Below are 16,212 nucleotides of genomic sequence, written 5' to 3'. Positions count from 1 at the left end.
ATGTGAATTTAAAAACTCTTGCTTTTGCAAGGTAATTAGAACAACTACCAATGAGTTAACTCAAAAAAGAAAAAAAAAGTAATCCATTAGCCCAACAACCATTTCAAGTATTATTTTTAAAGACTTCTGGGTATGGGTGAAAAGAAAAAAACACCTTATGCCTAGACTGCCCCTATGCTTTGCTTCTCCCTCATAATCACAATATTTTCCCCTCAGACCAATACCTCATTTCCAGTAGTTACGATCTTGCAGAATTCAAATAAGACCACTGTATCCAATATACATAAAAAGTATTTTTTCAAAAGGCACTGACTCGAAATCAAAATTTTTTCCAAAAACAAGTAAAAAAAAAAAATGAACCCATCAACTGCAAATTAGGTATTTATTAAGGTTGTACCAAACATTTTATAAATTCTTACTAAGTTTTATAGATTAAAAATTTGTGTTTTAAATACATTTGATTTAAAAGTTAGCGCATGTCCAGGGCACCTGGGTGGCTCAGTTAGCTAAGCATCCAACTCCTGATTTCGGCTCAGGTTATGAACTCAGTGGAGAGTCTGCCTAAGATCCCCCGCCCCCCGCCGCCACTGCACACTCGTGCGCTCGTGGTCTCTAATAAATAATCTTTAAAAATAAAATAAAAGTTAGTGGATGTCCAAGACTGTATTAAGTTCCCTAAGAAATTATGGCTATAAAATTCTAAGTTCAGTTGCAGTTATCAGGTGTAAAAGCAAAACATAAATGAAGAATTCTGCCTATAAATAAATATCTGCTTAAGAAGAAATTTATTTTCCACAAGAAAAAAGATGAGGCTAGAAACACAGTTTAAAATTTACCTGATGGTCTTTGCAAAAATTAAAAATGTTTAATTTCTTACAATAAGTAATTCTTCACAATCTTTTTTTTTGGCAAACAGCTGTATTAGTCACCTTGGACTAAAACTGCGTATGCTAGAAAACACCTCCAACTAGAAGAATCTGCCTTTTTGGCTTTTGTATGGGGGCTAATATTTGCTCTCATGGTGTGCTTTCTCTGTTCATGGTATTTTTTAATGTGAAGTTCTTTTTTTTTTTTTTAAGCTTTATTTATTTAAGTAATCTCTATCCCCAATATGGGGCTCAAACTCACAATCCAAGATCAAGAGTTGCATGCTCTGCTGACTGAGCCAGCCAGGTGCCCCCCTGTTCATGGCACCTTCATATCTATAGTATCTCTCTCCTGGTCAATAACCAGAAGGTGTTGCATTCTTAAAGGGTTTTAGAGTAGAAGCTTGTAATAATGGGAGGTAAAGTCCACTAGACTGCTGATATGCCTTCTTCCCTTCATTCAGTCAAGCATGTGAAGAGGAATTATGTACCCAGTAAAATGTCAGAATGGAGAAAAGGGTTAAGGATATGGAAGAAGGATGAACATGATCATAATTTCAAGAAATGTATAATTTTATTTAGCATCAATATATACTACCTAGTATTATATATGTAGTTGTGCATCTATCTACATACACTAGTAAATTATGAATTTTCTCATTTTGGAAACTGTATCTTCAAATTCAGTTCAGACATTTATTGATGGCTACCATGAGTCAGAGAGGGATATGCAAAAGTACTGTGATTAAAATGAGAAGACATGGTACTTTCTACTTTTGACCCTGAGTCTAACAGAGGGTGTAGCAATGAAAAACAAGCCAATGTACGTAATACAACATTAAAAATGTTGCAAAATACATAAAAGAATACAGAAGTGGGTCAGTGGTCCTGCTGGGGATGGAGTGATAGTGATTATACCAGGGAAAGCGTCAAAATGTGAAGAGTGGAGAGCCCAGGAGCTAGAGCAAACAGCATAAACATGAGGCCGGCAAAGGCAGGCTGTGATTACGAAAGCACTTTTTAATGATATGCTAGAGAATAAGAACTGGAATCTGACAGAGCTGAAGAGGAATTATATCAGATTTGTGTTTTTAAAAGCTCTCTGCCAAGAATGAGTTTGATGGGGGCACCTGGGTGGCACAGCGGTTAAGCGTCTGCCTTCGGCTCAGGGCGTGATCCCGGCATTATGGGATCGAGCCCCACATCAGGCTCCTCTGCTAGGAGCCTGCTTCTTCCTCTCCCACTCCCCCTGCTGTGTTCCCTCCCTCACTGGCTGTCTCTATCTCTGTCAAATAAATAAATAAAATCTTTAAAAAAAAAAAAAAAAGAATGAGTTTGATGGATTGGAAGGGAAAGGGAAGCTATTACAACAGTCCACAAGGAGGAGAATCAATGCTTGAATTAGTCTTGCTCTCTGATGATGGAAAGATGATCCCCTACTCCAGAAGGAGAAAGAGAGAGGGGTAAATGCCGAGATTCTTTTTAGTTTAAGTCTTAAGTTATTCATGTTTACAATCCTGAAGGTTCCCACACATTGTAAGGGCTCCAAAGGTTAAAGACATGCCTATTTTACCCACAATTTTATCACCAGGGATTGGCATTTAGCTAAGACACTCTGTTATTATGCGATTGAAAATAAACTGGGGAGATTTTCTTCGATTATTTCCCATTCGCTGAGCTTCAGAGCTAGCATTAATGATAATATAAATGCAACAGGAGTCAGATAAAAGAAAAAATAAGAATGGCTGAGGATGGGGGCACCTGGGTGGCTCAGCTGGTTAAGCGCCTGCCTTGGGCTCAGGTCATGATCTCAGGGTCCTGGGATGGAGCCCAGCAATGGGCTGCCTGCTCAGCGGGGAGCCTGTTGCTCCCTCTACTTCTGCCCCTCCCTCACTCATGCTCAGTCTCTCAAATAAGTAAAATAAAATCTTAAAAAAAAAAAAAAAAAGAATGGCTGAGGATGTTCTAAAGTCACAGGTCACTGTGGCACAATCACTTGTTAGCATTCACTTCATTCTTATCCTAAATACATGAATCAGAAAATGATTATTCATTCAGAAATGGTGTGAATTCTAGTAAAAGATGGACTTTCTGCATTTTCCTGGGATAAGAGATAAATAAAGGCCTGTTTTTGCTGAGCTATTAACTTACCTAGCTAGCAACTCTATTCCCCAGAACACAAATTAGGAAAATACACAGCAAGCATCCAAATTGTGAAAACATGTCAGTCAAAGATGATGCACTTTACACAAAGCCCCTCACACCCATGTAACTTATACACAGTTCTAAGGAGTTTCTTAGCACATAACAGATTAAAGCCACAAACGCCGACATTTTGAGAGTGCGAAAGGGTGGAACTAAACTTGATTTTTGTGGTTTCACTGTACTGTACTGCATTGTATGGGAAGTACACCTCTTCATTTGATGGGTATCTCATTGCTCACGAAACCCTACCGGTATCCTTAATAAATTATTGATTATATAGCACCTTCTTCCTTTCTTAAAAAATATATTCCAGTATGCTGTGCTTATTATTCCATACCAAGATCTTGTTTTTGTGAGTTAATGTTATTTTGGACAGAAGCAGCTTCATTCAGCCTGCACGCTGCTGCTACAGCCCGTCCTCTGGCCCTCTTCACTGGCTCCCCTTCTCACCCCATCCCACCAGTACATGTCTTCTCAGCTCTTCAGTTCTTACAATCCCTTGACCTTCCATCCCCCACCCCACCTACTCCAAAACAAAGAGGCTGAACTTGAAAGTCCTCTGCAGCAGGCAGATTCTGTTGGAAAACGAGGTAATAAGACAGTGCCCTGGAAAGCTCCACTCTGGAGAACTAAGCACTGCAAGAAACACAACGGAAGTAGCAGCTCTGCAGCTGCCCCTGGGCTGGAGGACGGACATGAAAGAGCAGTGATACCAGTAGCCGCTTGTGCTTTTATTGTAGAAAATTTGAAGTTTGAAACATATCAAATAGCCACGCTGATTTTTAAAAACTGTGCAAAAAATGCCAGAACAATCTATTACTGGGGTGAATGCACAGAACATTTATAGGTCATACTCAACCTTAACTCAAGTAGAGCTGCTAGTTGTTCCTACACAGAAGTCTTGGATTCTATGTAGATTCTTGTTGGATTCTTTAAATCTCAGCTATTGTTTATCATTGTCTGAGTTTTTTCAACTTTCCTTTTATTTTCCCTACTATATTTAGTACTGATTAAAGCAAGGGGCAACAGAAAAAGTGATACTCAACGTAATATACCTGAAAACTCAACAAGCAGCTTCTGAGCAAAATTTAAATGTATGTATATGGAGACGCAGGGTATTAAAAAAAAGTTACGTATTGCTAGAGAATGGTGGCAGGGAGAATAGAAAAGTGGGCACAGGTCAAATTATGAAGGGCCAAACTTGTAAAGGGCTATGATAAAAGACCTAATCTTCATCCCACTGGTGCTGAGACCATTAAAGGGTTTCTAGCAGGAACCCTTTATATGTTAGAAAGAGGTCTATGAAGAATGGATTGGAGGGGAAAAGACCTATCAGAAGACACCTGAAATAAGTGGGACAAGATACAAAGGAAGAGGAGTATCAGTAGAACCTTTACTGCAAGTGGGAGAAAAGTATCCCGAACTAGCTTAAGCCAAAAAGAATTAATTTATAAACTCACAAAATTATGTAAGGAAATGAGATTGCCTACAGAGTGCACTGCCTAAAAAAACAAAGCATATATTATGAAGGGAAGGTAGATACCTTTATCCCATGGTTTCTTCCAAAGTGAACTTTCTGGAACCTTACAACAAATCTTCCAACACTTTGTTTCAAATAGCGGTATGTTAGGATAATTGCATGGCCCATACTTGTTCATTTATTCAGAAACTATTTAATGAAGGTTTAATATTAGCCAAGTTCTGTGGTAGTTGATGGATACGCATATTGGTGGGAAAAGGAAAAAACTACAACAAAAAAACCTGACATCCACCACTGTTTCCATAGACCTTACGATGGAGAGAAGAGAAAAATTTTTTAAAAGTCTGTGAAAACTTCTGTAATGTCTCTACACCTCTGTTTCCTCACTCATATAAAATCCTGTTGTGAAGATTCAATAAACAATCTTTAAAAGTCACTAAGTCTCCAAAACTAAACTAAGAACATTATTCGGTGTGGGCATCTTTACCTGATTCTATCTCCTACAAAAGCTAAATATTTTAATTGTGGTATAAGGAAAGCTACATCTTACTGATGATGTATGCTGTGGTATAACAGATATATTTTGTTGTCATAACACCTCAGTGAAATATAACAAATGAAAACCTAAGTTTAAAAAGAAAACTTAGGGGTGCCTGGGTGGCCCAGTCAGTTAAGCGTCTGCCTTCAGCTGAGGTCATGATCCCAGGGTCCTGGGACTGAGCCCCATGTGGGGTTCCCTGTTCAGTGGGGAATCTGCTTCTCCCTCCCTCTCCCCGTACTTCTTCTGCTCTCTCTCCACCTCTGTCAAATAAATTTTTAAAATTTTTAAAAAAAGAAAAAGAAAACTGAAAATTCAAATTAAAAAAAAAAAAAAAGAAAGAAAAAAACCCCCATAACATTAAGTCTGGTAACTCTGGTGATCCATTAGTCAAAATGACTTCCCCTAGGCTACCAGTAAAGCCCTGCGCCACAAGTAGAATTCTGAACTGTCCAGAAAGTTATCATATGTAAAAACTATCAGTTGACAATACAGATTTTATAGGAAAGGAAACAGAGAAAATTCACAATTTTAACAGGCATTGATCATTTAGGATAAGGGCTAAAAGCCATGATAGGACTGTATTAAAAGAATACAATAATTAAATCTTGAGTAAATATGAAGGTAAGTAATGTCCAGTATACTACTTTTAGAAAGAGGTGACATTATGTAATGTTTTAGAAGTATTTCAATGTAAAAGAATAAATACAACTATTTCTGTGCCCTAAAATCAATTTATACCAAGAGGAATCACACCGAGATTTCTCATTTTAAAAAATCTGCTTAAATTCAGTGCAGAGAATAGACTGGAGAAGGCCAGCAGGACATGGAAAGGTTACTACTGCATTCGTGTCGGTAAAGGAGAATACTGGCTTGGACTAGGGTGGCAGAGAGTAGAAACAGGGAAGTGGGCAAACCTGAAAGCCATCAAGTAGGCAGAAGAAAGAAGATTTGGTTCTCATTGGTTAGAGGGGCAAGAGTGGAAGGATTAAGGTGACTGCCATGTATCTGGTTTGCATAATTGGTGGATCATGCTTCTATTCAAATAAATCAGGGACAACCATGAGAATGGCCAGTTTGGGGGGAAAAATGAAAACAGTTCTTGTACATATTGAGTTTGAGTACTTACAAAATAAGCCTCGATGGCAGTTTAATATAAATGTCTGGGGCTAAGAAGAGACATCTTTGATGTACATACAGATTTGGAGTCATTATATCATTTAGTTAGGAAGTAAACTAGAAAAAAAATGTAATGTCATGGATGTCAGGTGACTGAAAAAGGTAGGCATGTCAAAATGCTGAATGCTGCTAAGGAGTCAAATGAGATCATGACAAAAATTTTTTGGATTTAGTACAGAAAATTTGTTGAAGGTCACTGGTTGTTCTGGCTGTGGTGGGAGTACAAGACACACTACAACGAATTAAGAGTGAACAGGAGGTCAGGAAATAGAACACTGGATGTAACTGAGTAATCTGGTCATAAGGGTGAGGAGAGAGGACAGTATCTGGAGGGGGTGTCAGAAGGCTGGGAGAGATGGAAGCATGTTTTTAAAAACTGATGAGAAGGAAGCAACAGAACAGGTTATAAAGATCCTGGAAAGAAGTGATAGTTCATAATTTAAGATAAGAAAAAGGGGAATGAGATCCAGAGCATAAACTGAGGGACTCATCATATAGAAAGAGCAACATATTATCAATTGTACTTAAGGGAAGGAGAGCAGGCAAGTGAAGTGTAGTGTATGCTCCCAATCTGATATTCCTAGTTTCTTTCTGAAGTTGGAGTGGAGTGGGGCAGGGGTGGAAGACACAGTGATTTGATTATAAAACTGGGAATTGACTAATGGTATTGAAGGCCCAGCAAAAGTTGGTAGCCATAAAATTCAGAGTGGTATCATTCTTCCCTGTTGTGTACACTGAAACAGAAAATTTCAGGGAACACATAAGATGTCATGATATGTTCATTATGTGGTAAGACACTTTGATAATTTCAGAAAACAGTTCAACAACAATCTGCTTAAAACAAATTATTATAGGACTCTTGTATTATATCAGACTTGACTGAGACTAATCATTTCTTCCCCCTACTTGAAAAGGTACACACTTTCTACTTTTAATCATCAAGCTGCGGTTTGGATACTATCACATCTAAGGCTTTATATTCCGTCAACCCTCTTTCATGCTACCACACTATGAAATAATTTGAGAAGTGACTTTTTGTAAATACATAAAAATGCAGTTATTTGTGTGTACAAATGTGCAATCCTCATTAATCTGATTAGTTGAACCTAATTTGGTTAGTCTTACACTAATTCTATGAGGAAAGGTCTTGCTAAACACATTAGGACATTTTGTTTGCTTGTTCAATAGGCTAAACTTCAAGACTTTTGCAAATAAGTTATTATATTTGAGTGCAATAAAGTCTCAATTATTCATTGAAAATTAATTTTATAGAATCTGCTTAGAAACACTTGATTGACACCTGGAGTTACTAGATATACCTAAAATGCTAATATTACCTGTAAATTTTTCTTTAAATTCTATTGACTTAGCATAATTTCCCTGTGTTATCAAGCATTTACTGTAGGTTTATACCCAAGTGATCCTGAAAGATTACTAACAAATGCCTTTACAAGACAACATAAATACAAATAACACTTAATTTACACATAAGAAAAAAATTCCACTTTCCATAAATAAAAAAACACAAGCACTTTGATTTTTATAATAGTGGAATATAATCCTAGGCAATAGATATAATAGTGATCCCTAGAAAATTCAAAGGCTGGAAAAATGGAGGTCAGTACTTGTAAACAAAAAAAGAGCATCTTTTAAAAATTCACTAAATTCTTATTTTCATTCCTAAATTTGAAATTAGAAGCGGTTTTTGTAAGGGCCCAACACATAAGGCTACATATAGCAAACTAAAGGATAAAAGAGCTGCAACTAGTCAAATCCCCCTTGATGTCTTCACCTATTCACTTTATCCTTAGACAACTCTCCTACATTCATGCAAAGTGAATATATGGAATAAATGAATAACTTATGAATAAACACCATTACTTATGTTTACATGGACTTTTCAATCAATTTCAAAGCTCTAAAGGAAATCAGTGTATCTTTTCTAATATAAAATTTTCTTAACAAAAGACATTTAGGTAATACCTACAAAAATATTCTCCAGGACTTTTTTCAATATAATTACCAATAGGTTAAAATTTACAGTCATTAACATAGATTGGACCTACTTCCTGTCAGACTCTCAAGTCTTTTCCTACCCAGTAACAGTATGAAACATATTTCCTGTATTCCAATCCTGAACTACAAATGCTTAGGAATTCGAAATAATATTAAGTAAAAAAGATGCTCCTCCATGGTAAAGTCATGAATCTCAAATCTTATTTAGGCCACTTTAGGGTACTCAAAGCATCAAATATGAAAACAACGTCCACTGTCCATTAACACTGCAGGAGTATCTAACACTTGTATGATTCTACTGCATAAAATTTACAAACACCAAATGACAAGCTAAAGTACTGTTACAGTGGTTTATAGAATACTAAAGATCTTTTTTATCATTATAAAGCAACGTTAAATTTTCATGAAAAGCATAGCATTACTACATTTCAGGAAGTATATGATTTACAATGTATTACAACAGCTTAGCCTCACCTATGTAGTAAAGGCCTGTAATGACTAAGCCAGGTAGGCCCTGGCTTATCAGACTTTAATTAATTTTATACCATACCCACTTTTTTTCCTTTGTTATATATAGACTAAACTGCTTTTCAGTTTATCAATACATTAAAATTTTAAAAATTACTGTTCAAGACAAATTAGAATGATTCAGCAACTAAATCTTAAATCCAAGACAAGAAAAGCAGCTGATTTTTTTTTTCTAAAGCAACCAAAATCTCACTCAAGAAATCTACCTCTATGGCCAGAAAAAAAGAGGAATCAGTTCCTGTCAAGTAATTCCATAAAGTATATGCTATGAAATTGACCATCTGGAAAATAATTTAAATTAACAGACAACTCAGTGCCTAAATGTTGTAATTTTGCTTTTATTTTTCAGTAGATGAAAAGCATTCTTTTTCACTTAATTTTAATAGGTTCGTAATTTAAGTAACACATTTTAAGAAGATACTATCCCTTACAAAGGTCCTTACATTTTTAAATTTCTTTACTTATTACCTGCAAACAATAGGTAACAGAGCTTGCCTCTGCTCTTCATTCCTTTTTACTAACATTTACTAACAGCTTGAATAAAATGCTGTGATTTTTATGAAATTAACAGCTGTAATAAGAACACTATTTACTATTTACGATTTTATAGCCATCTTTTCCAACCTTACTACAAAGCTCTTTTTACTCTCTTTGTTTAAAATTTCAGGATTTGCTTTTTGGGGGGTGGGGAGTAAAGAAAATGCATTCTAAAAAGGACACCAATTAAAAGTATTAGCAAAAATAAACTAATCTTTTTTCAACATTTGGCAATATCAGATCCTAACTAATGCTAATTCTTAAAAAAAAAAAAAAGCAAAACCAGACTGCAACAGTTCACACCCTGAAAATGTGGCCTATTTACCCTGAAAACATATAATCTATAAATAAATACAGATAAAATACAAAAATCACATTTAATATTTAGACTTTAAATCCTGAATTTTGCCAAACTGTCTCATTATCATTTCCACTTCAAAATCTATCTTATGTTTCAGAAAAATAGCCTTCATCCTCTGATATTCTAAAAATAGACTCCTACTGTCTCTTTTACAAGAAACAATTACGCTTGGTTATGAGCCCTACCATTATTAGCCACATCATCAACACCTAAAATTCTTATTTAACCCCGTTTTTGGCAATCAAAATGGTAACTAAATACATTTTAGAAAAAAAATCTTACCTATATGCTGCATTTTCTTTCAAATGCAAAATGGTTAGATTCCCCTTCTACTTAATCAGTACAGTGTCTGAACATTTTTCAGTCTGACTTGCAAATATTTGCTTTCCCTCTTAGGGCACAGCATCCGCAGGGTTATACAGCACTACTTACATTCTCTTCCACATAAAAATCAGACATTACATGAAAGGAAAAGAAAGACAGCCCATTTCAAAGCATCTGGCAAACCTCCATTGGCAACCTGCCAAGCCTCTGCTAAACCTTCCTGTCTTTCCGAGCATGCTCACTTAAAACCAACAGCACGTTACTATGGCAACTCTGTAGGCAGCCTGTAAGTATGAACCGCCATTCTGATTTCAGAGTGCAAAAAACCAAATACTGCAGGGGAAGTAAAAGGAAAGAAATATCACATGCCCTTCATCACATACAAGTATACTCATTTTATTTCATAAATTCATATTTGTATATGTAAAATAGAAACAAGCATTCCACGTTTTCCAAGGAAATATTTTTCATGCTCAAATAGATCTTCTTTTTGGTAAACTCATTCTCTTTGTCTGCCCCTAGGTCTCTTTACCTCATATCAACCAAAAATATACTACCAGTTTATCCCACTTGACAAAACATTGCTGAATAAGTAGACAACAACATTCGTATAAGCTATTATGTGGTAGTCCATGAGTAATTTCCTACATTTATAGATATATATCCTAAATGACATAATATTACCAAAAAAACCCATTAGCACTTATAAAAACAATCTCTTTTCTACGATTTATCAAACTGCCAAATGAAATATTCTTTTAGTTTGGATAGGTTTTTTAATTCCCACTATTCTTGAGACACTGAAATATCTGAAAGAGGTAAAGTTTCTAAATTCAGACAGATCAGATCTGGGTTCAAATCCCTAATCTCCACATTCAAACTGTGTAACCTTGGGAAAGTTACTTAACCTTTGTGACCCTCACTTTCCCCACCTTTAAAGTAGGATAATACTAGTTATTCCACATGGTAACAATTTAAATGAGTTAACACATGTAATATACCTAAAAGTTACATTTCTCTTCTCCATGGTTGTTTGGAAAGTTTGTACTTGATTATTTCACCTGAAAAGTTCTCTGTATGCTAGAAAAAATTAGTTCTGATTTACCCACTGTGTTAGAATCCAAAAAATCACCAAACTGATTTAACCTAGAAAAAGGCAGAAACAAATAATATAGCACATCTAAATGAGGGAAAGTATAGAAAGGCAGCAATTTTTACTTTAAAGTATTAAAATGTCTTTAAGTTACAAACATAAAATTTCACCTACCACCTCTTCTTCTTCCTTTTTGGCCTCCTTTTCCTTCTCTTCATCATTTTCTTCGGCTGGACCATCTTCATCATCACTACTGGATGATTCAAGGATTTCACTTATATCCATTTTCCAATTATCAGGAACAATTCTAGTTTTTAAGAAGATGCTTGCTTTCTGTAGCCCTAAGAATAAACAGTTGTTATGGAATTAGCAACATAGAATAATAGAATAAAATTCAGAGTCAGAAGATTTGGACTCATATTTAGCTGTCCCTTATAAAATGATACAGCAGACTTCAATATATCTAAGTCATAATGTTATATTAATGTTTATTATTACTCTAAAAAATACTGTTAAATATATTAATGGCAAAACATGAAAAGTTAAATTTACTTAAAAATTACAAATAAAATATTTTATCTAGCCATTAAAAAAATAGCCATCAAATAAGAGTAGATATTAACCCTAAACAATTAAAATGGCACCAGAGAATATTCAGTCTTGGTTTAGTCACTATTTGCCATTTAGAGACACATGATGAAATAATGGATGGATTCATTCGTATTTTACCTGGTTTAGCAGAGAGCTCAGATTCAGGTAGACTGAGAATATCTACTTCCTTGATATCCTTTCTTGCTATAGAATAACTAATTATAGAGAAGAATAAAGGGAAGGGAAACCATTATTAAATAAAAATTATCACTTAAATAATATTAACACAAAGAAAAATATAAACCTCAAAATCAAAATTATTTTGCCTATGTTTTAAAAAGACCATGTATGTCCTAATCCTTAATAAAGGGCAAGAGGTAATATAGGCAGAGCTAGTACCTTAATTCTTAAGATTCACACACTCAAAATACACTAATCTGAAAGCCTCACGTTTGTAACAGTTTAATCTATGCAATCTTTCCTACACACGGTATGGGGTAGTTTATATCAGCATGATATTTTCCTTATAGAAGACACAATGTCTATTTTGATCTTTATTATTTCTTAAATTTACTATTCAGTTTAGTAAAAAAAAAAAATAAGGTAATATTAAAATATTTTTATCACTGTAAGATATACTAAACTTTCCACAGAGAATTCCATCTCTACACACACACACACACACACACACACGCATATAATTTTTTTACATCCTTTTTGGAAAACAAAGCAAAGCTGAGATTAAAGTTTCTAAAAATGTGACTTAATCAGAAAAAAAAGTCAAAATAATTACTTTAGTAATATTCTAAGAAAATTCTATGAAAAGTAAATTTCATAGTTCATAATATGAAATAGTACACATAATAAAAATACCAAATGTTTACAATTGAAGAGAAAACCAATACCATGCTTTATAAAACTTTTTATTATTCTCACATACTGTTCAGTTTTTATATAAACTTCTTAGAAAAAATACATTACAAAAAGTAAAGCATATTATGTAATGACTTCTCAGTTCATGAAATGATAAGACTTTTAAAAATAAAGCCCGGACTGTGGAAGAGTATCACTGTTATTTCATTTTCTTTCTCCCAATGTAACACTATTAAGTGACTCACAATTTAGAATCGAGAAATGATCGAACTAAACACTGGTCTTTTTTCACCGTGATGTCATCATTACAGCTGGGAGATATTACCTGAAATATAAAAAAAGAACAGATTGGTTCCTAATTCCCTTGCTCAAAAAACATACAATTTTTTGTAAAGAATAATTCTGAAAAAAAAAAAAAAAAAGAATAATTCTGGATCCCCCTCACTTCTCAAATGGATTATATTTTGTAAGAAATAGTTTCACGGTCAGTAATTTCCATTATTAATTCATTTATAATATAAATATAAATATATAATATAAAAAAGAAGGCTGCCTTGTAATTTTTATTTAGCACATCGATTTTCTAGGTGTTAAATTTATTTAGTCATTAGATTATACAATGAGTAGTTAATACAATATAAATTACAATGTGACCACCACTTCAAAAAATTAGGATATATTCTAAGCTACAAATTTACTGTCCAAAAAGTAAAACATATGATCCGTGATGAAAATTTGGCGTATTATAATTTTTTTAAAGATTTTATTTATTTATTTAGAGAGAGAGTGTGTGTGAATTGGGGCAGGGCCACAGGGAGAGAGGGAGACAGAATCTCAGGCAGACTCCACACTGAGCACAAAGCCCAACTCGAGGCTCGATCTCAGGACCCTGAGATCATGACCTGAGCCAAAACCAAGAGTCTGACTGAGCCACCCAGGCACTCCAACATATTAAAATTTTTTAAAAATACACTTCAATCAAGATCTATTTTGAAATCCGCTGTTTGTTCAGAATAAACACCTAGGTTCTAAAATAAACACCTAAGTTCCCTTTCTTACCAGACATTTCAAGTTTTAGTAATGAAAACAAATCAAAGAAAATATGAGTAAGAACTTTTTAATTTAACTTCTAAAAATAACAAATGTCTTAACATTAGTAAATAATCTCTATACATTCTTTATAGCACTTAATATTTAAAAAAAATTAAAGTCTACTAATAAACTGCTGAAATCTATCTGCTCATTATCATCCCTAACACCAGCCCCTCTGCTACAACCTAGCACCACCCCCAGTACTTTATGCCATGATGGAAATGTTCTGTAGCTGCACTGCTAAGCACTTGAAATGTGGCTAGTGCAACTGAGAGACTGAATTTTTAATTCTATTCAATTTTAATTAAGTTACACTTAAATGTAAACAGTCACTGAGGACTCTGGCTATCGTATTAAACAGTATCTATCCAGATAATTAAAAATTCTTGGCAGTCATATCAGCTGTCTTAACATCAGATGGCAGTAATGTTTGTCTGTTTGTTAGGTGCTGGTCATTATTAGACTACTAATAGAGTTTTGTCTGTCCTCAAGGAGCTAACAGCATAATGGAGAGGTAAACACAAAAAGAACACCAGGGAGGGTAAGGATGGAGATATGAAAACACCTAGGAGGAAGACTTAACCGAACTGGGGGAAGGAAAAGGTATGGCAGCAAAGGAAGATGAGTAGGCACAGCCCAGGGCTTAATTACCTCACCTGTGAACCACTAAATTGGCCTCCAAATTGATTCCTGCCATTTCTAGTCTTTCCAACAATCTACTCACCATACTACTGCCTCATTAATATTCCAAAATATGCAGCTCAAATAATGTTACTCTTCTGCAAAATTCTACGCAGAATTATGGCCACCCTTCTGCCCTAGATCCAAATTATCTTCCCAGTCTTACTTCCTATGATTCCCTTATTTGTGTCTAATATTTAGCCAAAATGGATTCCCAGAGCAAACAGTACCGTGAACAAACCCCTTGCTTCTCTGCTTTTACTTGTTTCCCTAAGAAAGTCCTCTAGAGAAGCTTTGTTTAACTAACTTTAAATCCATCAAGGCTCGGTTCAAAAGCAACAGCCTCATGAAGGCTTTCTGGATCTCCTTTATATAAATGTAATCTCTCAGAACAAGAAGTCCTAATGTTGAACATATACTATTGTATATATACTTACTTGAATTATTCTCTGCATTAAATTATAAAATTATCAAACGTGAGATTGGTGTCTTACTTATCTTTTACTTTATACATCACCTGGCAAACAATAAGTCTGTTAAGTAAATGAAGGAATTAAAAAATCTCTTGACACATTATGACCTAAATATTCTGAATCCAAACCCACTTACCTTCCTGTACAACTGAAAGGCTCAAAGGATGTTCAGACTTTTCTGATGTAAAGTAAATCTATTATATATAGCAATTAAATAATGTATTTACATGCACATAAAAACCTTGGCACAAAAAAAAATGGCCTTGGTTCTTTAAAGGATCTAATTTGGGACATGTTTTGTGCCAACATTGTTGTTGGAGATATGTGTGATATCAAAATCCAAAATTCAAAAAATAAAATTCAGAGAAGGGGCAGAGTTATGTTAGAGTGGTTAGGGGAGACTCTATAAAAAAGGTAGGACTTGAGCTAAACCTTAAGACATTTCAGAAGAGAGGAGTAGAAAAAGGAGAAAATGGAGACAGGTGTTACCAAGTATTATTGATTCCTCTCATGAAATAATGCTCTTGCGCATCCTTTCTTCTCATTCCTTTCCCAAGTAAGCAAAGATTAGATTTCCCTGCCAACCCATCAAGACTCGCCATTTCCAAAGCCTCAGTGTACCCTTCCTTTCCCCAATACTTCCTGTCCTACTCCAGTGTCTGTACCAAGTTTTAAAAATGATGATAGAGTGGGATGCCTGGGTGGCTCAGTCGGTTAAGCATCTGCATCCAGCTCAGGTCATGATCCCAGGTTCCTGGGATGGAGTCCTGCATCGGGCTCCTTGCTCAGCTGGGAGCCTGCTTCTCCTTCTGCCTGCCACTCCCCCTGCTTGTGCTCTTTCTCTCTCTCCCTCTCTCTCTCTCTGGCAAATAAATAAATAAAATCTTAAAAAAAAAAACAAACTGATGATGATAGAGGGGCTCCTGGGTGGCTCAGTCTGTTAAGTGTCCAACTCTTAAGCCCAGGTCAGGTCTTGATCTTAGGATCGTGAGTTCAAGCCCTGCATTAGGCTACATGCTCATCATGGAGCCTACTTAAAAAAAAAAAAAAAAAAAAAAGGACTATTTAGTCTTTAATTGCTATGTAATCTTCTTAGATGTATATAAGATTCTTGAGAGCAATGTGTTACAAGATTCATATCTCTCTCTTTTCTAAGGAATTTAGAGCTGAACTCACTGCATATCCTCAGTAAATACTCATTAATTTAAGGCAAGGGTAAAGTTTTAGAAGAGTGAAGTTAAGAAGAGGGAGCAGTTAAGAAAGAACCCAAGTACAGAGCTTACGCTGAAAATGGGAAACAAACTAAGAGCTGGATGGCCTCAGATATCCATCTAAAGAATGCAGAATTGATCCATTAGGCAGTCAGTGAAAGTTC

The 16,212-nt window shown here is 35.1% G+C and overlaps 1 protein-coding gene across 4 annotated transcripts in view; it reads right to left on the bottom strand.

The window, feature by feature from the left end:
* ARID4A (AT-rich interaction domain 4A) overlaps positions 1-16,212 on the bottom strand; it is a 65,292-nt gene that overhangs the window by 32,536 nt on the left and 16,544 nt on the right. For all 4 annotated transcript variants that reach the window (XM_026480294.4, XM_026480296.4, XM_026480295.4 and 1 more), the window contains 3 exons: positions 12,837-12,916; positions 11,857-11,933; positions 11,302-11,468 (listed from right to left, as the gene is read on the bottom strand). In XM_026480294.4, the coding sequence (XP_026336079.1) occupies positions 11,302-11,468; positions 11,857-11,933; positions 12,837-12,916 (324 nt within the window). The remainder of the gene's footprint in view (positions 1-11,301; positions 11,469-11,856; positions 11,934-12,836; positions 12,917-16,212) is intronic.

This window comes from Ursus arctos, unplaced genomic scaffold, assembly GCF_023065955.2.
Source record: "Ursus arctos isolate Adak ecotype North America unplaced genomic scaffold, UrsArc2.0 scaffold_25, whole genome shotgun sequence".
NCBI classification, from domain to species: Eukaryota; Metazoa; Chordata; class Mammalia; order Carnivora; family Ursidae; genus Ursus; species Ursus arctos.
Note: the sequence above shows the minus strand (reverse complement) of the source record. Positions and strands in the feature narration are given on the sequence as shown.